The 27,505-nt window shown below is 35.8% G+C and overlaps 1 protein-coding gene across 1 annotated transcript in view; it reads right to left on the minus strand.

Moving 5' to 3' along the window:
* Window positions 1-27,505, minus strand: part of LOC139981558 (oxysterol-binding protein 1-like) — a 68,276-nt gene that overhangs the window by 36,198 nt on the left and 4,573 nt on the right. Inside the window, exon 4 of the mRNA XM_071994027.1 lies at window positions 24,776-25,014. Coding sequence (XP_071850128.1) covers window positions 24,776-25,014 — 239 coding nt within the window. The remainder of the gene's footprint in view (window positions 1-24,775; window positions 25,015-27,505) is intronic.

Consider the following 27,505-nt stretch of genomic DNA (forward strand, 5'->3'; position numbering starts at 1 on the left):
TTCGAGGGCAAGGAAACGCTGTTTGAATTTTTGTCACTGACGTTACCAGTTCATTCTAGGCACTGGTAGAACGAGAGTGCTAACGTTGTGGGGAGACAGGTAAGCGAGGAGCGAAGTAAATCCAATTTTACCCAAACCACCCAGTGTTACTCAAATTAAGATTGATGACAAATAATTTTAAACCCTCTTTGGACTCTTTTATAAAAATGAGCCTATAATAAGCAACTATGTGATGATTCTATCCAGTCTACAAACATACAAAATGTCAATTAAAATCTTCATTGTTCTGTCCGGTCCTCTCTCGATCCAGCTCTCTCGTTGAAGAGTTTCTCTATGAGGTATATATGTGAGGTACATACCATAGGTTTAAGAGCTCTCTATCATGTACATATATATACTGTAGGTTGAAGAGCTCTCTATGAGGTACCATATATGATGCACATATTTACCATGTAGGTTTTCGAGCTCTGTATGATGTACATATTATATACTGTAGGTTTAAGAGCTCTCTATGGTGGTATACTGCTGTGTGAAACTACTGTACATGTATGTATCTTACACTAGCTTAATCTTTAACTTTCAAGAGTTTGTTGTTAAATAGTAAGCAATTACCAAATTACCATAATCCCAACAGATAGATCTGGTTAGGCCTATTTGCATGAGAGATCAGCTTTTCATCAATGGACGTAATTTACTCACAGTGCTTTACCTTGTGAATGGATAACCATTCTCACTTTAGACAGAGATACAGTTAGATAGATTAGTTAAACAAGAGAATCAATGACGCAGTATCTCAATACTGGAAGTTCTAATTTCGATTCCTAGTTTCATATCTTTGCTCTGTCTCTACAATTATCAATATCAATCATGGTACAACAAATATAAAACTTGCATTTACGCTACTTTGCCACGAATAGTCTCTGCAGGTTATACTTCATCCTGCGAGTGTTGCCTTTAGCGCTCATTGCCTGTTTGTCGAGAGAACGGCGTTGCAAGGTTTAGTAATGTCATAGAAAATTTAAGAACGTTTTTTATGTGGTATCCTTCATCTTGGGTCAGTCTCTGTTGGACTTTTTGGTCATATAGTTTGACGTCAATGACAACAGTCAAATAAGAAGAGGCGAACAACTCGACCATATTCTTGATGCCCGCCTTGAGAAAGCTAGGCCTATCGACCTACTGTACGTTACTGTAGACTGTAGTGGTGACTACCATCAAAACTGTGTACACTTCCAAGTATCAAAACAACCCACGTTTTTCCATCTCAATTATTTTGACATAGCCTTCAGTAATTATACAAAAATACCTCATGGGCAATCAAACAAACTTATCATGACTCTTCCTCTGAAAAAACTACCTGAACACCAGTACAATCCTTAAATGGATATTACTAAAACCATGGAGCTATAAACAGACGAAGTCCTAATATAAATTAAATGCAGTACAACAATGTGTATATGGAATTAGTGTGCAATACACTACCAGTACCAGCAGAGTATCTCACAACAGTACAGAAAATTGGTCGCGAGGATAGCCATTTTCGTATATCTAACATGTAGCTGCCATGAGTCATAGCCAATCTGCTACAAAACAGACTTGGAGGCGGGGCTTAATCATCGAAAACAAGGAAACAAGTTCCTAACAAACAAGTTTTGGAGCGTGTGCAAAAAAGGCTTGTTTCAACTGTGTTTCAGCCCGATTTGGCCAAATTTGGACATAAATCGGTGAAAAAGTCATTGAATGAGATACAATTCTGGAATAAAAAATAGTAACTTTTGTTGGCCTATATGATATATGCTTGCTCTGGAAACTCCAGAGAAAAAGAACTTTGTATGAAGACGCTGAAAAATTTTTAAGAGAAGAGAGAGTCCCACTTACTGTTACAATATCTCTATACATGTAATGTATTGAGATAAAAAGAACAAAATAGATTCTAGGTTACTCAAATAGCTCCACTAAATATCCCAATTTGTTTTTTGTTTGTCTTGTTGTTTTGTTTTTGCTTTTGGAGGGGGTGTATTTGTGCATGAGGATACAGTACTGATTTCGCTTAACTCCCGTTAAAATTCGTTGAAAGAAAAATAACCGAAATTCTTCGTTTTTCACCGAAATTCCCCGATTTTTATCGATTTTTATCGTTTTTTATCGAATTTTATCGATTCGTTATCTCAGTCATTTCCTTCGTGGAATTTTCAACGGTACGTTGAAATTCTTTTTTAAACGAAATAGAAGGTCAATTTGTGGTTACGCGAAACGTCGGAAAACGCGTAACTTTGTTTATTAGTATCAGTTAGACTTTGGTTCAGTCGTTTGAGGGAGGGAATATTTTCAAAAGCATTCTCATGCTTATATGAGTAGTAACACTCAAAGAAACGTAATTAAACTGACGGGGGACGTTTTCTGACTGTGAACCCCAAACACAGTGACATAAGTCTTAACTTCACCAGCTCCACTAAATATCCCAATTTGTTTTTTGTTTTTCTTGTTGTTTTGTTTTTGCTTTTGGAGGGGGTGTATTTGTGCATGAGGATACAGTACATACTTTTCTGTCTCTGATAAAATGTATACATGTACACATGTTAATCTACTGTTCACCCAAGCCTTAGAGCTGGTAACATTCTTGCACTGTGCACCCCCAAACAACCCTCTCTTAGGTCACTATCCTCTTCCTTCTGGAGCATGTAATACTATTTGAAACTTCAAAAACCTGTTCACAAAACGTGTGTGTCGGGCTTCTGAATGGTAGATGCAGAAGGATGAGGGCGGTCACCTTAGAGAGGGTCGTTAAGGGCACAGTACAAGAAAGAATGTTACTGGTTCATAAGCTACTGTACCTAGGGTAGAGTTGAGTGCATATGTATCTATAGAGACAGGATGACAGAACTGAGAAACTTTAAGAGTTCTGAAAACACTAATTCTTCTTTCATATTTAAGTCACATACTGCTTCAAATTTGGTTTCAGTGCCCTTTGCTAACATTTTTCAAAATTGAACATACTTTACAAAGGCAACTTTTTTAAGGAACTTTTTCTTGTTTGTTGTCCTCCCCATGCCGTACATTTTTTATGTCTGAACAGCAAATTCCGTTTGCCCCCAAAAATGTAGCAAAATAACAATGACCAATATACATGTACACTGTAGGAGAGATGTGTAAGTTGGTGAATAGGACACCAGCCTTGGGGATGATACCAATTTATGATTTTACCTATTTGGGGGTATTTAGTTATGATACAATCTGATTTTATCATTTTACCTATTTGGGAGTATTAGGTTACGATACAATCTGATTTTATCATTTTACCTATTTTGGAGTATTTAGTTATGATACAATCTGAATTTATGATTTTACCTATTTGGGGGTATTTAGTCAGGATACATTCTGAATTTATGATTTTACATATTTGGGGGTATTTAGTTATGATACAATCTGAATTTACAATTTTACATATTTGGGAGTATTTTCTTTCGATACAATCTGAATATATCATTTTACCTATTTGGGGGTATTTAGTTACAAGACAAGCTGAATTTATCATTTTACCTATGTTGGGGTGTTAAGTTTCACAATGAATGTTCATACAATGTGTGTGAATTCAGCTTTGTAGATTATAGTATGGTTCCTGTGTTCAAAAACTTCCTGCTATCCATCTTTGAACTTTCCCACTTAGCATAGTTTTGCGATACCGGATGAATTTTTCCCTATACGCTACTATTAACTGATATTCCAAGGTCCACACAGCTAACACAAACGCAACATGTATCAGGTATTTGACTTTTAATGTGCATTACTGCTAATTGCATCAAGAACAAAATTATGGCACCATTACCACTAAGTTACTGTAAAGTATTCTTGAGGACGTTACTAACTTACTACCTACTGTATAGTACTGCAAGCTTCAAAATGGTGAACCTTCCAATTGAACATGTACACATGAATTCATGAATAAATGAGCTATTATTAAACATGCATTAATATCATACCATAATTAAATACATGGTTAATTGCCATTGTTCTAAATTATATGTGCTATTGAGGTCTGTACTGTAGGTTCGGTATGTGTTTATATACGTACACTATGCATGTACTTCCCATGTGACTGACTATGACCATGAACTTCAACTTCCACACATTTCCAAGTCACATCTATCTATAGATATATCTTTTCAATTTCAATTATATTCCTTTGTTGTTTATTTTCGTTTCATTTAACAGTGTCTGTTCAAATTATCGCTTTTGAGATCCGCCCTTTAGAAATCACAAATGATTTTGAGTTGGTAAGCATCATGATTGATCTCTAGCATAAGGCAAAATGTCTCACCAAAACAGTTTTGTTTGATACATTCTGCAAATGCCTAGTGTGAAATTACGACCTTCCTTACTGGTTTTGAACCTCTGGTAAAGCGGGTGGCACGTGTTCGAATCCCGGTGGAGGCTAGAAGTTTTGCCACTGTTCTGGATTTTCCAACTCACCTACCATTTCAATTATATATATGAATATGGTTAGGGTGTCCGCATACAAGCATACAAAGCGGGAGGCCCAGGTTCAAATCCCAGTGGAGGCTGGAAGTTTTTTCACTGTTCTGGTTTTTCCAAATCCCAATAATTTCAATTATAACGTACTTACACTGTTGTAAATTGCTGTGAATATTTTTGGTTCCTTTTAATATAGTCCAGTGTTCATATTCATGGTTAAAATTAACAAGAGCATCAATGACGCAGTATCTCAATACAGGAAGTTCTAATTTCGATTCCTAGTTTCATATCTTTGCTCTGTCTCTACAATTTTCAATATCAATCATGGTACAACAAATACAGAACTTGCATTTACGCTACTCTGCAGCGAAAAGTCTCTGCAGGTTACACTTCATTCCTGCGAGTGTTGCCTTTAGCGCCCATTGCCTGTTTGTTGAGAGAACAGCGTTGCAAGGTTTATTAATGTCATAGAATATTTAAGAACTTGTTTTTTATGTGATATCCTTCATCTTGGGTCAGTCTCTGTTGGACTTTTTGGTCATATAGTTTATGATGTATCAGGTTCCTAGACATCAATCAGCTTATCTTCGTGATAAATTGAAAAGTATTTTTGGATACATGAAATGTACATCTTATGTAGGAACTTCTTGTTAATTTTTCTTCACACTGGTGAATATGAATGTACGATTTAGTGCAAAAAAATATAACAGGAATGTGTTTTTTCAAGGTTAATCAAAGTTTATTGAATCAAGGCAATGAATGAAATGGCGTGAAAAGTTCTGAATTAAATTAAGAAGTCCAAAAAGTTACTATATCCCAAGTGCCCACATAGGAGAATCCAACCTGCAGATGCAGAAAGAGTCCTGAAAATGAAAGAAAACAATAATAACCAGAATGAAAACATTTCATGGTTCCTTGCTGCTGTTCATTAGTTCCATTCATAGGGAAATTTCTAACAAAGCCCTAATACAACAACAGTAATTTATGCTCACAAACTTTTGTTGCCAAAGTAATGCTAAGGCCTGATATCAATTGCAACACACATTAGTGTGTGAAGACTATCTACCATTATCATCATACCAAGTTTGACAAAATTCCAACTAGTAATAGTAGCCAAGTAATTGCAATTTGGAGTATTTCACGTTTGACCCCATGACCTCATTAATATTCATGAAATGAGCACCAAAATCAACAGGGTTAATCTACTTACTATGGGCCACCCCACTCACCAAGTATGGTAATGATTGGTCATTCCCTTGTTGAGTTATTGTGCATACAAACTTTTCATAACGAAATAATGCTAGGCCCCCCCCCCCTTATAAACATGCATGATATCAATTGCAACACACATCAGTATGTGGAGATTATCTACCAATATCATCATACCAAGTTTGACAAAATTCCAATAAATAGTAGCCAAGTTATTGCAACTTGGGAGTTTTTCACGTTTGACCCGTGACCTCATTAATATTTTTTAACTTTGACCTTGTATAACTTCGCACACGAAGGTCACACGGGGGTCAACCTATTGACATTTATGATCAGAAGGTACCTTTGGCATCTGAAAATAGCATCGAAACTGTAAAAATCCCCAAAACACGAAAAGGTCACAAGAGGTCAAATTGAGGTCAAGGGTCACCCAGATGCGGGTTGACAACTGGATTACATTGAAGCAACTCCCAACATTAATGGACAGTTCGTTCTCAAGTTATCACAAAAATACTAGTTTTTTATCATTAATTGACCTTTGGTGACCTCAGATCACATGACCGTTAAGTTTGAAAATATTCCCCTATACCATTTGCAACTTGTCCCAAAATATCAACCGTGTCACACCTTGGAACTGAGAGTTATTGCATTAAATGTCTGAAAATTAACTTTGACCTCATATAACTCCGCACACGAAGGTCACACGGGGGTCAACCCATTGACATTTATGATCAGAAGGTACCTTTGACATCTGAAAATAGCATCGAAACTGTAAAAATCCCCAAAACACGAAAAGGTCACCAGAGGTCAAATTGAGGTCAAGGGTCACCCAGATGCGGATTGACAATTGGATTACATTGAAGCAACTCCCAACCCTAACGGACAATTCGTTCTCAAGTTATCGCAAAAATACTAGTTTTTTATCATTAATTGACCTTTGGTGACCTCGGATCACATGACCGTTAAATTTGAAAATATTCCCCTATACCATTTGCAACTTGTCCCAAAATATCAACTGTGTCACACCTTGGAACTGGGAGTTACTGCACTAAATGTCTGAAAATTTACTTTGACCTCATATAACTTCACACACAAAGGTCACCTGGGGTAAACCTATTGACATTTTTGATTGGTGAGACGTGAATATAGCATCAAAACTGTAAAAATTCAAACATTTTATTCCTTTCCCCATTTTCTCAACCAAAATACTAGTTTTTTAACATTAATTGACCTTTGATGACCTCGGATCACATGAACGTTAGGTTTGAAAATATTCCTCTATACCATTTGCAACTTGTCCCAAAATATCAACCTAGTTACACCTTGGCACTGGGAGTTATTGCATTAACATTGGTTCTCTACTTTGCCCAATGGATAAGTGTGCACTGAATTTTCGTACAGTGTTTGCAACGCATTTTGGCAGTATTCTTTTGTTTGTGAATCCATATAGCAGTTAATTTTTTTTTTTTGATTTTGGTTGTGCATGTGCCTTTTTCACTTTGTTTTGAAATTCTTCACCCTGTAATGCTGTATGTTTCTGTCATTTTCAGAAAGAGGAAATGCATTTACAAGTTCCACTACAACGTGTTATGTAATATGGGCTTGTTGCATTTAAAAGCAATGTGAAGTCATTCGTCATGTGACTTTATATATTGTCTCCTATTATCCAACGTTCTGTTTTTGGTTCCTTGCTAAAAGCAAAGGAACCTATGTATTCAGGTTGGCGTGTGTGTGTGTGTATATGTGTGTGTGTGTGTGACGCTTTAGCTTGTATGCAAGATAACTCAACAAGGGATTGACTGATCATGATCAAACTTGGTGGGTGGGTGGCCCATAGTGAGTAGATGAACCCTATTGTTTTTGGTGTCCACAAAGGTCACCAAAGGTCAGTTATGGTCCAAAAACCCAAACTACTAAAACTGCAATAACTCCCAGTGCCAATGTGCGACAAGGTTGATATTTTGGGACAAGTTGTGAACTGGTTAGGGGAACATTTTGAAACTTAACGGTCATGTGATCTGAGGTCACCAAAGGTCAATTAATGTTAAAAAACTAGTATTTTTGCGATAACTTGAGAACGAATTGTCCGTTAGGGTTGGGAGTTGCTTCAGTGTAATCCAATTGTCGACCCACATCTGGGTGACCCTTGACCTCAATTTGACCTCTCATGACCTTTTCATGTTTTGGGGATTTTTAGTTTCGATGCTATTTTCAGATGTCAAAGGTACCTTCCGATCATAAATATCGATAGGTTGACCCCCGTGTGACCTTTGTGTGCGAACTTATATGGGGTCAAAGTTTTGGGTCGGAGTTAGGATGGCTGTTCAGACTTATCGTGTTGATTTTTGGAATCAGCAGATCAAACTACATTTGAAACCAAGGTCAAAAGGTCAAAGGTCACATTAGAAAAAATGTGCTTAGTTTGGGAGAAAACAGGCGAAAAAGAAAATGTTTGGTTTTGATGCTAGATTTGGATATCAAAGGTACCTTCCGATCAAAAATGTCAATGGGTTGACACCCGGGTGACCTTTGTGTGTAAAGTTATACAAGGTCAAAGTTAATTTTCAGACATTTAACTTGTCACTGACTCGACCAACCTGTAATGTAGCCTACAGTACTTTATCCACAATTAGCAGGTGGGCCTATGTATCTGGGTACACCGGATAAAATCACACAAGGGTAAAACTATACTTAGTACTAACCAGAGCCGACCAAGGCAGTACTTTTTTTAATATAAGCTTATTTAATTTTCAAGTACTATTATATGTATAGTAAAGGCTTCATAATTGACGCACCCCCATAATTGACGCACCTTAAATTATTACTACCTGTAGCAACGATACAGAAGGCCACCTAAACTTTTTGCAGTCAAGCAGAATTACATATTTCATGATTTTGAATGCATTTGCTGACCAAGTTGTGGTATTTTTTAAGCTTTTAACATCCTCCCCCAAGTTTTGCACGTTTTTTGGCCAATTGGAAATCTTACACCCTAAAAATACCCAACATTACCTCAATATGATAACACTACTCTCTGGGACATGACCTGTCTGAGCTTAGAGGCTCAGAGTCAGAGCATAGCAAACAGCATCTAAAGTCAATGGATGTATACTTAGGCCTACACTACAGTTAGCTTATCGACGAATGTGCCAATTTAGGGGTATGAAAGAACTTGACACGGCAGACATTTTGTGGTCAAATTCTGCTGAATTGTACGGTGCATAAGCACAGAACCTTAAATATTTTGAGATCAGAACATTTCTGAGGAACTACACATATGAAAAACACATACAGTTGAGTAATTTGGATTTTTCCTTGATATATATCATTGATCAAATCCTTAAGTGCATCAATTATGAGCCCACCATGCTACTGGGCATGAAGGTATTGCCAGTGCTGAAAACCACCAGTGACAGTTCTAGTCAGAAGTACAGTAAACTAATAATACCAGCATAGGCTTAGTATTGTGTAGTTGTACTATCACTACCCTACTACTAAGTGCTTAAGTCCTCCAAAATTCAAGCCAACCACATTGTATTCGGAAACGATGTCTTGAAAGCAAACATATTCATAATTCATAAACACACGGTCCCGTAATATGAATACACTGCACTATAGAATACTTAAAACTACAACCCTAGGCTACACACTATGGTAACGTGCATATACATGTACATATGCAATTAACCACGATAGGATATGTTGATGCCCGTTTACAAGTGCAACCTTAATAATGTCACTTTAATTCAACCCAGAATGCTGGAAAAACTCCGAATTTAGCCTCAAATCATTGTTTAACTTGTTTTAAACAATCGACCGGACGATGGAGGTGGTACTTCCTTGAAAAGGGAAAATGTGCAATTCGAAAGATGAAAGGATTTTACTTACCTTTCGTTTTTATTTTTCAAGCCGAGGCAAAGTAATTTCCGAATTTCATCCACATTGTGAGTCCGACATCGTCGCAAACAGATATTTAATGAATATTCAACTTCTTTTGTTCAAAGTTTTGCTTGAAGCAATTCGATGGCTGCTTTATGAATATGTATTAAAGCGGATTTTCAGACGATATCCAAGCCGCAGTGTACTAAAATCTAGTGATGGGCTTAGCTCCCACAATGCATTTCACCGCTTTTGCGAAGTGTTTAACGATTGCGCAATAACACAAGTTTCAGAGCGTGTGCAAAAATGGGTTATTTCAACTGTATTTCAGTCCAAATTGGCCCGATTTGGACATAAATCGGTGAAAAAGTCATAGAATGAGATAAAATTCTCGAATAAAAAATAGTAACTTTTGTTGGCCTATATGATATATGCTTTGCTCTGAAAATTCCAGAGAAAAAGAACTTTATATGAAGATGCTGAAATATTTTTAAGAGAAGAGAGAGTCCCACTTACTGTTACAATATCTCTATACATGTAATTTATTGAGATAAAAAACCAGGTGTCTTTTCACTCTTTTGCAAGCAAATATGCAGTCATGTATTACATACTGTATTACCAACAATCCAATTTCCAATGGGATAACACCATCTTATTAATACTGTGCATTTTATCCTGACATAGTCAGCCAGTAATATGACAGATTGTACGGTGTTACACATGGTTGAGCAGCATAAAGTGCCATTCTAGATGTTGTACAGTACTGGTTTTTCATCCATGCAAGCATTTCTGACAGAGTTTTGCTATCAATAGCAAAACCTTGTAATCGAATCTGTATAGTCAGCGCTCAATGGTGAAAGTACAGTACTAGTGTTACATGGTCAAATTGGATATATATAGGCAGTGGTGCTAGAAGCAATGAAACCTAGCATATGAGTTTGGGTTTGATTTATTCCACATAATATAAAGACAATGGTTACAGTTAAATTACAAGGAGGTGGAGGAGGAGAGAGGTGTGGATTCCACCCTTAGCCGGCCAAACGTTTTTTTTTTTTTTTTTTTAGCATCCAGGAGAAATCCACATTTTGCTAATCTGTAATGGAATTACAAATTGTAAAAAAAAAAATCCAAAATGATCTAAAACTGTAAAGTGGATTAGCCACTCAGACGTAAAGTGTGAGTAATAAGCCATTCAGCTGCTCTCACATGCATTATATTTATACTGTATATGTTGAGCTGCTCAGTGACATACAGACTACAATTTTTGCCACAACCTGAAACATACAGAGCCCTGCAGTAGTTAAGGTTGTTAATTTATGTAGAAATAAATCAATCAACATAGAGTTCTGAAAAATACTGGTGAACTTTAAAAAATGAAGCCGAACAAACTAATGTTTGAAATCAATCGTAAACCAAAGGTACACTGAGTATAAAGGTTGAAATGAAAGGAACGCTAAAGGCAGTCAAGAGTTTGAGAAGTTTTACTATAAGGTAAAAAGCTACACAGATTAAGATTTGGAATCCTTAAAGGCATTGAAGACTCGCCCCAGACTGCATGCCACGCTCTGAAAAAGTTAACTTTCCGTTGCTTGCAAGTGAAGTTTTCTGCTTGTCGCTACAAAATGCAGACAGTAATGAAACATGATACCTTGTTATCTTTAGCTGGACCTGAGATGTCCATCGCTGTATTGTTTGTACACTGTGCTGTGGATATTGACCGCAGCTATATATACTGACTGTGCACTAGTGTCTTATTACCGAGGGTAGCAAGCTGTGTGCATATTTTCTGTGATCAATGGTGGTGTCTAACACTTCTGTTACACCTCATTCGAAACTAGGTCAGATTAGACGCATTAGACGTTTCTTTTTGCGCGAGTCTTCACACCCTTTAAATAAAGTCACACTAAGTTTGTATGTATGTACATAAAGATACAGTACCATTCACTGCAATAACCTGAAAACTGAAATTTATACCAAAGGCAACTGGTACCATTTGGTTCACCCAATTATCCGAGTGATTATTACTCCATTTCTTCAGCCCTACCGCTTAAAACTCTCTAACAACTCTTCAAAACTGTGATGTAAGCTAAGTGGGAGACTATTTACTCTGAACTGGGATAAACAATCCATTTAGAGGGAAAACAATAAGATCTCAATCTTAGGGACTATAAACAATGATTGTTTATCTAACACTGATGTTATTGTTATCATTTAATCTGCTATCAGCTACAGTATACAACAAATCTAAACAAAAAAACAATCATCTATTAACTAATCAATTAGATAACCCAAAGAAATGATTTACTAAGTTGGAATTTATTTATTCTTAAAAACCTCAAAATGTTGGTTTCAGTCGATCTGCCACCGGTGACAGCATGATGTTATAATTTAGTCAGGACTCAAATTTATAGTTTATTTGAACTACTCAGATACCACCAAAACAATCAAACTTCTTAACTTGTTTTATAGGGCAGTTTTCCTGTCTGCGGTCCTATATGCACTCTGCCTTTCAAATATGAAGTTATGTTAAATTGTTCCTCTGTATAAAAGACAAAACAGTTTCATAAAGTCATTTTGGCAAAGCAATAAAGATTAATTTACTCCTGGTGAGCCATTCCTTCATGTTGAGATTCAATGTCACAAAATGTTCATTTTCCCTGTCATCAATTTCCAGACTATATATATATTACACCATATATTTGAATTAAGCCACCCAAGTATACAATTTGTATTATTTCATTAATACTCCAAGGATTTCACACAACATGTTATTGTACTTCATTAACTGCAAGGGTTTCATAATTAAATTCTTTTTTTTTCTTTTTTTTTTCCCCTTTTATGAGAATTTTGTTGATTGACAGGTTTCGGCATGATTTGAGAGTTGACTGTGTATATGGCTTTGTTTTGCGAAGCTTATTTGACTAAATCATTAATCACCCGTTAGATAGTGTAAACATCCGTTATTCACTACTGGATAGAACTTCCTGAAGTACTGTACAGTGAAATAATAAACTACTTAAAATAGCCACAGAATTGAAAACAAACTGATTTTCTCCCTCTTCCCACAGTTCCTTTACTCTCAGATAATTCTCATCTTCGACTGTAACGCTGCACATGTCCCCCTGGTAACCCACCCCCCTCCCCCCACCAATGATATTTGCCATGTCCAAAAAAAACAAAGGTTCACTTCTACTGACTATAATTAACTTACTTCTACCTCCAATCATATATAAGTTCTGGAAATATACAAGTTCTGGAAATGATGAAAATCACAAAGCTTATGGTGGCTATGCCGAGCCTCTGAACCCCTTGCTGATGTACAGTAGCTTACACTTGCAGTTCCCACACTATGTGTACCACCCCCAAATGTTGTTCTCATTTTGCTGAGCCCCCCCCCGACCACACCCACTTTCAAATGTCTGTTGACAACACTTATAATATATAGTACTGGATATGTGCACCCCTTATCACTGTATATGTAGCCAAGAAAAGAAAATAGGTTACCAAACTGCAAACCTACTGAGAAGCAAAAAAATTATAGGTAATAATACAGTATAATCATTTGTCAAAATCACTGATTCGGGTATGAACATAGGCGCGTTACTTTTGATACTACATATTCATTCAAGCGTCATATACAGTACTCTAACACTTGCCGGTCGATAAACTTATTCCTTTCGTACAATGGATTACATCAGGAAATATCTTCCTGAAAAGTCGTGCAAGACTGACATCCATGCTGTAGGCGTAATGTCTGCCAGACTGGATGATGCTTATTCACTTTTGTATGGCTTGCCCGACAATCACCTACGATTACTTCAACGTACCCAGAATACGGCAGCTAGAATTATTACACGTGGTCCAAAAACTTTGACCATATATCAAACCCATTCTCCCTGTATTGGTTACCAGTCTCCTACAGGATAGACCTTAATATCCTCCAGCCTACTAACAAGGCCCTGGCCCTGCATGGTTTAGCACCGCAATATCTGATTAATAAGATCAGTCGCAGGCTCAACCCCCCCCCCCTCCAATCCCCAATCACTCTGTCCCTCCTCTCAACAACTACTCCATGTTCCAAAACGAAAGCCCAAGTCTTTTGGTCTAAGAAGTTTCACATAAAGCTGCTCCTTCTCTATGGAACCAATTCCCATTACACATGAAGTCAGCACCGAACATTAATATATTCCAGAACGGACTCAAAACATACTTATTTTCTATGGCATATATCCCCGAGCACAAGCGCCACTGAGCATTGGGTTTCCTCTGGATATTGGCACTTTATCAATATGAACTTTATTACAAAACGAGTGTATCTTTCTCTTCGGACACTGTAGCTAAAACTCGGACTCTCTGAAATAAAACTCTGAAATTAACTTCTACAGAGTACAGGAATTTTTTTTAGCTTGATGGCATCGTGTTAAATGCATGATTATGTAGCAATTCAATAGCCTACATTCAATATTATATTGCTTGTAATGTAATGTCACTGTGACGTACACCTAACACACTTCATACTGTACAGTATTGTACCAAAACCACTGACTGTATTTACTGAAATATAATGATTAATACTGCAGGCTTAACATGTGCAGTATATATCTAGCAGGGCTACAATGTCTTTTCCACCAAAAAACTATTTTCTGAGGTTTAATGAAAGGTTGATCTAACACTCAGACAGAGCATTTGTATTGACTTAATATGAAAAGGAAAAAAAAAATAGTCTTGAATTTATTTAAAACATTTATGAGATGAACAATGAACAGGCTTGCCAAAAACAGAAACTTCAATATTGATTGTTTTTAATCAATGTAATTGGTAATTGTGTTAAATTAGGTCCTCATTTATTGAGCATACTGAGCATTAGGTTTCCTCTGGATATTGGCACTTTATCAATATGAACTTTACTACAAAACGAGTGCATCTTTCTCTGTAGATACTGTAGCTAAAACTCGGACTCTCTGAAATAAAACTCTGAAATGAAATTCTACAGAGAACAGGAACTTTTTTTTGCTCAATGGCATTGTGTTTAATACATGATTATATAGCAACTTGATAGCCTGTATTCAATATTATATTGCTTGTAATGTAATGCAAATGTGATGTACACCTAACAAGGCATTGTGTTAAATGCATGATTATGTTGCAACTCAATAGCTTGTATGCAATATTATATTGCATGTACAGCAATGTAATGTCAATGTGATGTACACCTAACACACTTCATACTGTACAGTGTTGAACCAAAACCACTGATTGTATGTATATAAACTGTAATATAAAGTTTAATACTGTACACTTAAACTGTGCTGTACATATCTAGCACGGCTACAATGTTTTCTCCACTGGTAACAGACTATTTTCTGAGGTTTTATAAAAGGTTACTGTACATGTATAATGATCATCTAACAATCAGGCAGCTATTTGTATTGACTTAATATGAAAAAGAAAAAAAATTAGTCTTGAATTTATTTAAATCATTTATGAGATGAACAATGAACAGGCTTTGCCAAAACAGAACTTCAATATTGATTGTTTTTGTTTAATCAATGTAATTGGTAATTGTGTTAAATTAGGTCCTCATTTATTTCTTACTTTCTTTTCAACTGGCCGAGAGAGAGAGACTGATTACATTACTGTACATTAACACATCAAATATACAGTTAGATTCTCATTTAGTAGTGTTGTTCAAAATATAATGGTGTGGAAGGGTTACGGAGGGGGAGAGGTTTGCATGGGGGGAGGAGGGAGAAGAGAAGGGTACTGAAGAGAAACAGAAGGAGATGAGCATTGAATCTTTCACCAGGTACAATCAATCACTTATCATACATTGTACATAACTAGTACTGAACCAATTAAAACTTTTTAAACCAGTTATTTGTACTCATGTAAGGAATTTATGCAAAGAAAAAACTTCTTTATAAACAGCTTAGTTCGGATGTGCCAGGCTTGGAAAAACAAACAAAAATTATGTCATAACTTTTCCGTAAAGAAGCTTTAATTGGCATGTATTCAGTCAACATCAACAACATCAATTAAGTTTAATACAACAGCTTCACATAAACTTTGGTCGTTTATGTAATTCTAATTATTTTTTACAAAACAAATGTTTGGATAAGTTTCTTAATAAATTTTGGAGATCTGAAGGTAATGACACACAAATGTGTTTTAGTAAACATTTATTATACGATTTCTAGTGATTTATATCATATCTATTTATAATCCGAAACTCTTTGCTGATGTAAGAAGCCAGAATGCTACTAGAGAATGTTTGGTTGACTCAGACAGGCATTAGTCTGAGAATTGTTGGTGTGCATACAAAATTAACTTTATGAATTAAAATCATATTTCCATATTAGTGGTTGATTTCCATTGAAACTACAGAAATGCTAGACAAGTTGGCATGTCTGCTAATGATAACAATGGGTGACTCTAGGGAGGAATTTAAGCAAACAAATTTAATTTGGTTGTATCATTAGTTTTGTTGTTTTCGCGGATTATATTCAAATAAATCTAATCTGAATTCAAATCTATCCATTTCTTCAAATCATACCAAGTGATAAACACGGGGGAGGGAGGGGGTCAGAAGAATGGAATGAGTGCCAAGTGTAATAAAACGAAATGTAAATTCTACGTTTTTTGTTTGATCCTATATATACTCTTAGTTTCAATCATGATGGCTACCATTGACAATAATGAGTACACTCATACATACTGAATTGAATTTGTGTTACAGTTTGACATTTATATACCATGCTGTATTTTAAAAATTATTTATATAATATATATATATATATATATATATATATATATATATATATATAAATATTATTATTATAAATTTATGATCAATATCAATCAATCTCAAAACACTCAGTGTGTACATGTATGTAGTCAACTGGACAGTACAAAGTGTATTTAAAGACAAAACTGTCAATCTAAGATTGTGAATATTTAAATTTCACACCTTACTGCATTTTTCTAGTAAATGATGCAAAAATATACAACAACAAAATTATTTTTATTTTTAACTACGTATATTGAATCACACTCCCCATTTACTATTCAACAAAATGACTGCTTTATAGTAAATAATGAAAAAAAAATAAAGTTTTGTTTTCAATTCTAGCTATGTACAATGAAATCAAACATCCAGTCTTCCATTCAACATATATTCAGTAACTGCAGTTTTAACTTACCTTTAGCCTCACTTTACAGATATAATTATATTAGCAGGGTGTTGGATACGGCCAACTGGTTTCCAACAACAGTAACTATATATTGTGCCAAACTCTCGCTCTGTCCACAGTACTGTACCTCTCTCTACAAACATTACACTGTGTACAGTGCATACAGTACTAGTAACTACACATGGTCTGTTTATACTGTACTATTAGAACTTGGTCAAGCATTTCAACATCTCTGGTTTTAAACTGAGGGCACTATTCACAAACATTTTACTTCAAACTTTAATTTTAAAGGAGTTCTTAAGTCACACCATCATCATGTTTTACATCATTAGGGGAATGAGATGATTTTACAAAAACAGTGAACAAGCAAGATCAAACAAACACAATTTAAAGGGCTTTAAAGTGTCATTCTAGGACTGGATGAAATCCGGCTAAGGAGTAAGGAACAGCACAAAATTAAATGATTTTACTGAAGAGGGAAGTTTACTGAGGCAGAACTAGTCCAATAGGGGAATAACACATAGTTACCACCATTTCATGGCAAGCCATTTAGGTCAAAGTATTCTGTGGGGCTGTTCTTGAGCTTTTACAATTAAAATAGTAATATTACTTAAAGGAGTACATATTCAATTTTAGAAAGTTTAGTTTCATGATTTATGAAGTACACAGCCCTGGGAGGGGTAACAACATTCTGTAATCTGGTAGATCGCCCTCTATTATTTCTAAGATCACGTCGCCGATGGTGGAGATGACGGCACCCATGTACTAAACATTAGATTGTGATATACATTCATTTAAATGGTTTGTAAAAACCATTCAACATCATGCTAATAGTGATAAGGTTTCAGTATTAGTTAACCCTCTGAGAACTTTTCTTTATTAAGGCTCAGAGGGATACCTTCCCTTTAACCAACTCTCAAATGGTCTGTAAATAATTTCACCATGCATTACTTAAGTCATACATATTAGTATTCCAGGAAGTCTTCCAACTTAAAGCAGTTGAATATGTTAAACATAGGCAATATGATACAGTAAACCTAAAAGGCAGTTTCATACAATTAAAAGTTAAAGTGCGTAACATACATTAAAACTTAAGGCAGTATAATAATGATACATTAAAAACTTAAACCAGTATGATAAGTTTGGTAGTTAAAGCAGTATATTATAATATATTCTTTAGTTTTGTAGTAAAGTGGTTGTCATAGATAGACGTAAATGAGACCCACTGGTCGAAACCACTATACAACTACTTTTTAAAACCTGTTCTGCATCGGAAAACCACCACTGCTCGTTGACTTGTGAAAGATGTCCAACAGCTTTTTATTTTTGATTTTACTATTGGTTCTAGGTGACATTAATATTAAATTGCTTCTGGATGATTGTATATATTGTATAGTGTTCATCTTCATATTTTGAATTCTTGTTTATATACTTTATTCCTTACAATGGGAAGTAAACTCCAACTACTACTGATATTAGCCCACTTGCCTCTTAGTCTTGATTTTCTCTACAAAAAAATGTTCATTTATAATTAAGATACACATTACCAAAGCTCAGTTGTAATCCAGCAAATTTTCTCTGTATACATGAAGCTTAATATTGCCCACATCATTACACAATGAACCTTTGTGTGTCATAAATTTGATCACAAACTAGTTTCAAAACTTTGAATCCTCACATTTTTGAGAATAGTCATTTGTTTTCCATTCGGTTTAACAAGATCTCTGATGAAAGTTCTATTTAACATTGACAGCAAGTTAGAGACATGATTTAAGGAGGAGAGGGGGGGGGGGGTGGGGACTGTAGTTACTTGCCATAGTAGCAAAGTTATTATGAAGATCTATTTAAAATTGATAGCAAGTGAGGGACATGAAGGAGGAAAGGGGGGGGGGAGCAGTTACTTGCCATAGTAGTAAGATCATTATGAAGATCTATTTAGAATTTTATAGCAAGCAATGGACATGGAGGAGGGGGAGGGGGGAGGGGGGTAGCAGCTACTTGCCATAGTAGTAAGATCTTTATGAAGATCTATTTAGCATTGATAGCAAGCAATGGACATGGAGGAGGGGGAGGGGAGGGGGGAGCAGTTACTTGCCATAGTAGTTAGATCATTATGATGATCTATAGATCTAACATTGATAGCAAGCAATAGACATGAAGGAGGAGGAGGGGGGGGGCTGTACTTTACTTGCCCGAGTAGCAAGGTCATTATATGAAGATCTATTTAGCATTGATAGCAAGTAAAGGACATGGAGGGGGGGGGGAGCAGTTACTTGCCATAGTAGTTAGATCATTATGATGATCTATCTAACATTGATAGTAGGCAATGGACATGGAGGAGGGGGGGGGGGACTGTACTTTACTTGCCCTAGTAGCTAGGCCATTATACAGTATGAGATATATTTAGCATTGATAGCAAGCAAAGGACATGGAGCGGAGGGGGTGAGCAGTTACTTGCCATAGTAGTTAGATCATTATGATGATCTATCTAACATTGATAGCACGTAATGGACATGGAGGAGGGGGGACTGTAGTTACTTGCCCTACTGTAGCAGCATCAGTATGAATATCAGTTTAACACTGATAGCAATGCAGGAAGATGAAGAAGGAACTGTACGTCGTTTCCCCTCCCCCTCCCACAAGGTCACTACGAAGATCTATTTGTAACTGACTTTGTCAAGGCGTAAAAGATCTATTGTTGTCTATTAATACAACACGCCCTTGTTAATAATACAATATGCCACATGGTCATGCATTGATATATGTAGCAGGACATATAACAATGCAAACAAAGAGAGGGCCTGTTAACAAACAATTTTTTTTTTCATAAATTTCAAAATTATTATTTGGCCAATTTTGGGGAAAACCCCGCCCGGTGAATATAAGCACTGAAGCAATTTCATAGTCTTTCTTTTAACAGGCTGATCTTGTTCCTTTGTAACAAACAATTAAAAACTTACACAAAAGGTTTTGTTAATATTAGATTATGAATATCTACAAACTACAGTACTCCAATTATTATCAATTGGCTTCCATCCTCAATCCGGTCTCTGAATGAGTCATAACCCACCACCAGTTTCGTCTGTTTGCTCAAACCCTGTAGAGCGACTAATTAGGCCAACGATAGCAGCAAATGGGACAAAGGATAGCAAGTTAATTAAATTCTTGCATGGTAAGTAGTCTGCTGGAATCCCTATGAAGTATTCTACAGTAGCTATCTCAATGTATGGCTGTGCATGCTACAAATATGAATGTTTCGCAACGGGAATGTAACGCAACATTAGTCTGCCTTCGCATATTAACGTTATGACATTCAGACATGACCGTGGGATGGGATGAGCTGAAAGTGTATTAGCGTGTGAGAGTTTGATTTGGGTTAGTATAGAAAGTTAGCACTAAGGCCTGATGCTAAAACTTTTGGCCGACAGATTGAGTGTACATAGCTGACATGTCACGACTTCCGACCACAAAAAATGGAGAAACCAGATTACTATACAGACGGGTAGACTGACGGACAGTGAAGATGAGTATATCTAGGAAGAACAATAATGACAGATATAGAGGACCTGCAAGCAGACAGAAAAAGACAGACAGGCAGACAGACAGACAGATAGATAGACAGACAGATAGATAGATAGACCGATAGACAGACATACAGACAGACAGACAGTGAAGGTTATCATTTCAATAAGACCTTTTCATTATCAATTACCAAACCATTAAAAAAAAAGTTCGCAACTACTTAAATGATAAACTATGGTTCCCACACTTTTCAAGAAAACAAATTCCATACCATTTCAAGATCGACACATTGTTTTTAGGACATAGGGTATTTGTTATGATAGAATGAGAAGGAAGGGCGATGACCCAAGGAGCCAGTCATGGAGGGCACACAGTGTTAAAGGGTTACCAAGGACATTATAGGCACGGTAGAATGGGTGCTAAGGTTGTGAGGAGACAGGTAAGCGAGGAGCGAAGTAAATCTAACAGTTCTATAAGTCAGATTGTTAAATGTATTCTACCAGCTTTCGTGAGGGCCGCACCTGATAAAAATTGTCTGCTTTATGACAAGAGTCACCTCTTTGAAGTAGTCAGCAAATGTTTGCACTCAATCATTGCAGGTATTTAAGAAGAACACTTAAGAAATATTGTAACTGGAATTATGTCAAAATCTAATATCTTTTTTGTTGAAAAATAATATTTTCTTTGAATATAATAACCACCTGAGCAGGTCCTAGGAGATACTTACAGATCACATCTTTCCACAAGAATCACACATTCAAGTAATTCCTACTCCTATTGCTATACCATACTACATGTTTTATATCATGAATGTTAAAGGCATAAAAGCTGTGATTCACAATTTATCACGTTGACAATGTTTCGATGTACAGTAGTACTTGACGTTTGCTGACCCGTACAGTAACTTACAGTATCTATCCTACCTACTGTAACATCTCCTCAAATTCAGAAAACATTTTCACTAAATTTTATCAACCTACAGAAATTTACAATATTTAGTTTCCCTACTTAAATTACTACTTCTCATTAATACCTTCATTTTTCATTCTGAATCTATAAAAAACTGTCTAATATGTGTACTAATATATGCACACACACGCACGCACGTACGCAAACATACACCATACACACATAAATTGAATACACATGATACATACAAAGACAGCATAAATTTCTGTTAACCTTTGATAAGAAAAAGACAATCTCAAAGGCTCCCACTCATAAACCATATCAATAAGACACGCTCAGTATCTAAAGCTAGAGATCTGTCAATCACTTGGTTTTCCCAATGGGTGCTGCTTGCCCCACATAAAATTTATCTAGGTTGTTTGACTCTTTCCCAGAGCAATAGATGAAGTTGCACTTATATATCAAGGAGTCTGATTAAGAATGGATTCTTCTTCCTTTCTGTTTTTCACTGAATGCTGCATATATCGGAAGTAATTCCATAGAGATAATTCTGATAGGACATTCTAAATTCGGAGAGTAGATGGAATACTGTATTTCAAAAGTGTTAACTATGAATATTTAAGCAGGACATTATTGGGTTAATGCTCATTTTCTCTCTTAAGTATTTTACGACATGTGCATTGTTAATATGCGATACTGTAAGGCACTATAGTATTTACGGCCTGTAAAGTTCCGAAGCAACTTCAAATTTACCCGGTTTGATCTGTGTCATTTGTTCATTTGTACTTCTAGAATCAATTCTGCCCAAAAGTGTCTGCTCTTGTTTCACGGTCACTAGCTTTGATGAACAGTCTTGTTTTCTCTAGTGTCCGTCATATGTATATAATATTATGTAATTCTTTGTTATAACTACTTTTGTCAGTGAGTTATGCACTGTATATGAGAAATAAATTGAATTAAATTGAAATGGTTAATATACAATAGAACAATTACTTTACTCACCAATTAAAAACGAAAGTGATAACTTTGAAGACCTGTGAATTTCTCTCTCACATGTAAAACAAAGATTGTAAAAATGTAATCCTGTAGTATCCTGATGAAATTTTAGTTCTTAAATTGCTTCTTGCCAGTTTTAGAAATTTGAAACATGTTCCTTTGAACTGCATTAAACATTTTGTACCAAACAGTTGAACTTGAAGTAAAAACAGATGTAATGTTATCAATATATATCTAGATGTACACAACTGTGTTCTTTTCCCGAAAAATTTGAATTGATTTTTCCTACAGTAAGAGTGAATGTATCAGAATAAAGTGTACACTATTGATTCCTTATGTGGTGTACAGTATACATTAAGTTGTGATCCTGTTATAAAGGCTAGAATTATACCACATTCAAGGTCAAAAGGATAGTAAAAAAGAACAAAAACAGCAAAAAAAAACATTTTTTTTTTGGTTCCGCATTTGCATCTATGACATCACACCTTTTTAGCTTCGAATAAATTCCCTTGGTGCAAAGAATGACCATTTCTAGTACAACCACCAATATCTTGGAAATTATGCGTGAGAATTACATATCCAACTTACTTTACTTTATAATGCAAATTTCACCAAGATTTAATTTGATAAAATTTCTATTCTACAGGCTAAAAATATATTCACATTCATCTGTTTCTAAATAGCACAGGCATGTATCTGTCCAACGAACCTTTTCCATTCCAGGCTTCCCATCCCTGTGGCCTTCACCTCCCCACCCCCTCCCCCTCCTCCCTTTCCTACTTTAAAGAGAGTAATTTTACATGCAAAGAGCTAGGAATTCATTGCATTATAAGCATGAAGTTAGTTTAAGTGTGATCAACTAAATAGTACTATGATTTTGAAATGATTTGCCAGTGCTGTACCTACAGGAAGGTCAACTTTATAGCAAAGTTAGATACTTATTTATTATATGGGGGCTTTAAACTGTACTTTCAGATACTACCTTAAATCGGAGAGTGGACAAAAATAAAAAATTGACGATAACACTGACATTACTAAAAACTTCTCTTTAACTAACAAATTATCCCCCTTAAATCAACAACTCTCCCTTTAACTGTTGAAACACAGACTATAAATGCCCATACCAACTGAACTTAAATGATCCTCACAACATTAATAAATTTATGGTACTCATCAGACCCAAACTTAACAACCTGTAATATTCTCCTTGAAACTCCCAAATTATACATTTAACCAGTACTTCATATGTACATAAATCTCCACTACTGCATAAATTTCAATATTTGCATGAACTACTGTAAGAGCCACACTCAAGTATTCTTCTATTGAACATACTTTAAGGGACTAAAATTTATTCTGTCGTCTTTCTAGAAACAAATTTGAGAGTAAGATTTTAGCAATTCACGCAGTCCAGAGAATTTTTTCTTTAGTATGTGTATGATAGTGAATGTAAGGCTATAGGTACTGCATTGAAAGTATACAGGGGTGCATGCACGATGAAGTCGGTAATATCTGTCCTTTTGGTGTGAAGGTATTCTCCTTTTCGTTCACCTTTTGTTAATATCTTGTAGTTGAGGTCGAGTAACGCTCAAGTCCGCTCACTTGGAAAGAATTAGTCCAAATACAGAAACTACCTAACCGGAACTTTAATATAAACTGTACTATGCCCATGTTGCACCATTCAAGTCAACCAACTTTCGACTGCACTGAAGTTAAAGTAGTATTGTTAGACAGGCCTGCACAGATGCAGGGTTGGGAAATTCTGCAGAAAAAAATTAGTGTAGGTCACTCCCTGAATTGTAAATTGGGATGAAGGATTGAGTAGGCAGAGTTTAAGTAAATTTTTCCAAGATAGACGGTTAGGTCAAATTTTGAAAGTGTGTGAGTTGACTGGAGACAGGTTAGAGATGAGCAGGCGTGTAGCGAGGAATTTGCCAAGGGAGGGCGAAGCCTATAGGCAAACTATCTAAGCGTACAGTAGTGCCACTATGGGTTGGGGCAAAGCGTACACCAAAATTTTGGCCGAAAATGCCTCCCAGATCGCTGGAAATGGCACTTCCCAGGCCTTGTAAGTTTTTTTATTTTGAAATTACTAGCAATATCAAAAATAAATACAACAGTATGCTCAAGGGGGGGCGTCGCCCCCTTTGCCCCCCCCCCTGGCTACGTGCCTGGAGAGGAGTGAAGTAAATTCTTCTGAACCAGGTTTATTGGAAAAGTTACTGTCATAGAGCGAATTCACTTTGCGAAAACCTTTAAAAAAACTAAAATAGAAATAAATGAAGAAAGGCAGAGAGGTGTGGAATCAACACGAGAACAGCAGTTTGTTTTGCATAATAATAAATATTTATGATGTAAACAATGTTTAGTGCAAAATTTGTCAGAGTACACTCTACTAAGCTTTCAACAAAGGAAAAAAAAGATACAAAGTTAAAGTTGTCTTAAGGTCGATCACTAGCTGTTTTAAATTGTCTAAAATTTGGGGAATTGACCCATTCTGAGCAATCTAGTGCTTGAAATACTGCATATCATCACCTGCAGATATGGATCGCAGGGTTTTGCATAATTACCAAAAGATTTACTAACATGGTACTTACATTTATCATGGCGTTTGATGTAATCTTGAACAATGTCGCCCTCTCGCTGATAATCTTTGACCGGGCGGCTGTGTCCTGCTCTGGATTCTTTTCCAAATCGGAGAGCGCCCTCTGTAGATTTCCGAAGTGTTTCTCGATGAGATCGTTACAGGTATTCATGTCGTCCAGTTTGCTCGTTAACTGACGGAGGGAACTCTGATAATCAATCTCTTCTTCTTTAGCCGACTCCATTTCTTCATCTGAAAAAGGAAAGATTTTTTTTTTCAAACTTTGATTCTCGTATGATCTGCCAGTCCTTAGAGAAAGCTCACTATTACAGTGTTTCTGTTCTTTCAACAAGAAAAAAATACTTCCCTCCCCTAAAGGCACAAAATTAATTCTAATAATAAACCTTTATTCACCAATTTTTATCTTGTGAACCAGAATATCTACAGAAACATTACCCAGCAATCAAATGTTTCTTTTTTTTTCCTGGACTATAACATCTCAAGACATAAATTCTGCTGAAAGTGACCCTTTTAAATTTCATGGATCTATAAGGCATTGTAACAGTAGAATGTAGTAGTACTTAGTGAGGGGACAGGTAAGTGGGGAGCAACTAAATCGCATTTTCTGCCTACTTCTGTTGCACAGGTGACTACAGCATAATGCAGCCAAATGTTGCACAGGTGACTACAGCATAATGCAGCCAAATATGTTAACATGCTTCAATAGGATTTAATACAACTCATATGTATAACCAAGTACACCAGTGTTGCTCATTTAATCTTAGAAAACACATCTTCTTAAACTGCATATTATTCCAAATGGCTTGTTTTCTTTTGGCTTGAACTGTAAATTTCAATTTGAGAGAGGTCTTCTCTTTGTTTGGAGTCTGATCAGTCACAAGCTGTGGCAATATAGCTCACCGATTGAGTAACTTTCACATTACTTATTAGCTAGAAAATATATGATCATTAACCTCATTAATATCACCCAGTGTCACTGTAGATTTTTAATAACAACGAATATATCATACTTTGGACCTTTAAATGTCCCAAGAGATATTTTTAGGTGAACAGTGAATCTAACCCAGAGGATGTTAAATATCACACCGGTGTGCATGGCAGTTAGGTATTATTATACTTACCATATATATATATATATATATTTATATCTGTTCATTATTTAGCATATTAATCAATATATATCAATCATGAAACCATGAAAGACCCACGTCAGAAAATATAGCCAAGGATATCAAGAGATTACAGAATCTTTCTCGATAAATCTTCATCCGGGGTTTTAGACGAAAGAACCTAGATTGGCTAATGAATTTAGCATTAACCTGTCACAGGGCCTTTCCTGCTTGTGTTATCATAGAAAGGATGGTTCAATTACCACAGGAAAATCATACTAAATATGGTATATTAAAGAGGGATTCATTGGCTAAATGTCAAATGCCCAATGACGTGACACTTTCATGAATTATTCATTTATATCGTAACAAACAAACAATGGTGTCTTTCATTTTACTTCAGAGATCCATGTTGTGCAAACAAATAGGGAAATTTTATTACTGTTTAACACAAGAATTGAACAGATTGCATAGACAGGATCTGAATCTCACATTTCTTGAATATAAGGAAATAATGGGGATATATTTAAGAATCAATAATCTTGGGTCTACAACACAGTCCATGCAGTAAGATCTCCTGTTCATTAAAACCCTGGTATTCTGAGTAGGGGGGTTCAGCATCCCCCAACCAATAAAGTTTCTTGAGCTTTGCCAAGATTCATGAGAAAAAAGAAATTGCAGATATTTGTGGTAGAAATGTGGAAAGAATCTTGAACATAAGTTACTGTAAAAGTTGCAAAATTACAGCACTTAGTCAGATATTAAAAATTTCTCTAAGCAGTTTTAGGGATAACTCCTCCATGTATCTTTTATCTATCTACATCTTTCTACATCTATTTTCCTGAATTTTTCTATGCTGCAGCAAAATTGAACTGACATATATACTTTGGTCTGCATGCAATTTGGTCAAACTGTTTTGTACAGTGAACACTTGCATTGTATTTGCACGGTTGGTGTGATCATCAGTATATATACCCAAATCTAAAAATATTTCCAGGAAACGGCTGCAAACATCTGTGATATGGTTAATGTAAAATCTATCAAACTTGGTGATGCTTGACAAAGTGTAACGTAAAAAGAAGGGAAAACAAACTGTAATTAAAGATTGAAACTTCTTGATCTAACAACTTGACGTACTTTAACAGTGTGCCTCCATGGCTCAACCATACATAACACATGCCTCCATGGCTCAACCATACATAACACACTGCACACAACACATATATACCAGTTTATCCATATTACCTTGTAAACATAATACATGGCAATATGAGAAGTACTAAAATACTGGTTTTTCCTCAAACAGGAACATTCAAATTTCACCAAATTAATGGCTACACAAAATCATTGCATAATCTTCAATCCTTGAAATGTTAAATATGGAGAAATTATGCAGTTTCCTGATCAACAATTTAAGTAAGTCAATAAGTTGGACTTTATGACTCCAGCAGTACATTGTACATTGCAATATTGCTGAATAAGAATACCAGGGTTTCCCCTAGTATCCATTACAGTATGTGAGACGGCCACCTCTCCGCCTCTCAACAATAATTACCAACATCGCCTCCTTACTGTTTCAGAGAAGGAATTAAAAATGCAATGATTGCAATCCA

The sequence above is a fragment of the Apostichopus japonicus genome, chromosome 15, assembly GCF_037975245.1.
Source record: "Apostichopus japonicus isolate 1M-3 chromosome 15, ASM3797524v1, whole genome shotgun sequence".
NCBI classification, from domain to species: domain Eukaryota; kingdom Metazoa; phylum Echinodermata; class Holothuroidea; order Aspidochirotida; family Stichopodidae; genus Apostichopus; species Apostichopus japonicus.